The sequence below is a fragment of the Arachis hypogaea genome, chromosome 13 (genome assembly GCF_003086295.3).
Source record: "Arachis hypogaea cultivar Tifrunner chromosome 13, arahy.Tifrunner.gnm2.J5K5, whole genome shotgun sequence".
Classification (NCBI taxonomy): domain Eukaryota; kingdom Viridiplantae; phylum Streptophyta; class Magnoliopsida; order Fabales; family Fabaceae; genus Arachis; species Arachis hypogaea.
The window spans coordinates 136,990,363-136,991,744 of NC_092048.1; the positions used below are offsets into that span (position 1 = coordinate 136,990,363).

Below are 1,382 nucleotides of genomic sequence, written 5' to 3' on the forward strand. Positions count from 1 at the left end.
ACATAGCCTATGCACTGTATACTATATACTAGATATAAAGTATTAATCTGGTAAGTGTATACTAAAATTAATTATTAATATAAAATATATATTAAAATAAATTAATAGCATTTTTTATAAAGTATATGTATATATATAGCTTCATTCAATGGCCATGCAAGCAAAAATAATAGGAAATAAAAATTGCTCAAAACAGTTCTAATAATAATTAAGGTTTGATATATAAAAAAGCAAGCAAAGATAATTGGATAGAAAAAAAAAATGGTAAGGAGAGAATCTGCCTTTATTTTAGTGGCACTTTGGCTGAAGCACAGTTTTTTTTTTTTTTTTTTTTTTTGATGACTTAGTTGGAAATCTTGTCATTAACTCTGAAAGTTTTGAAGAAAACTGATTCAGTTGATTGAGTGAAATAAAAAAGAAAAGAAAAAAGGTGACTAGCCCTTTATTCCTTTTATACAAAAATTTGTCTAGCCCAATCGCAAAAAAATCCTACTTGATCATGATAATAATATAGTCTCCTTGTTTATGCAATGCATCAAGTTTTCCAAAACATGGGGTTTAATCCAAGAAACTGATGACTAACCAGCATGGCAAATTGATCTATCAACAGCTAGCACCCCTTTCAGTCTCTCTCTCTCTTTCTCTTGAAGCCTTGAAATGTAAAAGTAAAAGCATGGAGGAGGGTGGATATAGATCAATTGAAATTTTGATGCTCTAACCATGGCCAGAGGCCAGTTTGGTCATCAATGGCACAGAACATGTTGCTCAAGCTCTCTTCTTTGACCATGTGATGATGATGATGATGATGATGTGGAGTGGTTTGAAAAAGCTGTGCAACTTCTGTTGGCCTGGCAGTGGCAGCAGCAGCAGCAGCAGCAGCATTATTTGATGGTGATGGAAACAGTGTTCTGCTGTTATTGTTGTTGTTTTGATGAGTGGATAGAGGACTGTCAATGGCTGAAGTAGTAGTAGTAGTAGTAGGTGTCCTTGTTGATATATCCAACTTGATATCTGAACTGTTGTCACTCCTGTTGCTGCTTGATCCCTCTGTCTCTTTGTTTAGGTTTATTGATTCTGTTGGTTCTCTACTTTTCAGTGCCATTATCTGCATAATCAAAGTGGAAATTATTATGATTATTATTATGTCCAAATATCCCATGCAAGCAAGCATTTGAAAGAACCTGAGTGTGAAGCTTGTGATTCTGGGCTTGAAGAGCATCATTATCAGCTTTAACAGCATCAAACTGGCGCTTAAGAAGATCATAATCCTTCTCCAATTGCTTTGTCTTCCATCTGGCCCTTCTGTTTTGGAACCAAATTGCAATCTGTCTAGGTTGAAGGCCTAGAGCCCTTGCAAGCTGCATTTTCCTCTCTGGTTCAAG

The 1,382-nt window shown here is 35.2% G+C and overlaps 1 protein-coding gene across 1 annotated transcript in view; it reads right to left on the reverse strand.

Moving 5' to 3' along the window:
* Window positions 1–375: 375 nt before the first annotated feature.
* The window catches only part of LOC112791911 (homeobox-leucine zipper protein ATHB-23), a 2,406-nt gene continuing 1,399 nt past the window's right edge, over window positions 376–1,382 (reverse strand). Inside the window, exons 2-3 of the mRNA XM_025834942.3 lie at window positions 1,182–1,382; window positions 376–1,105 (exon numbers count right to left, since the gene is read on the reverse strand). The exon at window positions 1,182–1,382 is cut by the window's right edge and continues 185 nt beyond it. Coding sequence (XP_025690727.1) covers window positions 695–1,105; window positions 1,182–1,382 — 612 coding nt within the window. The 3' untranslated portion in view covers window positions 376–694. The remainder of the gene's footprint in view (window positions 1,106–1,181) is intronic.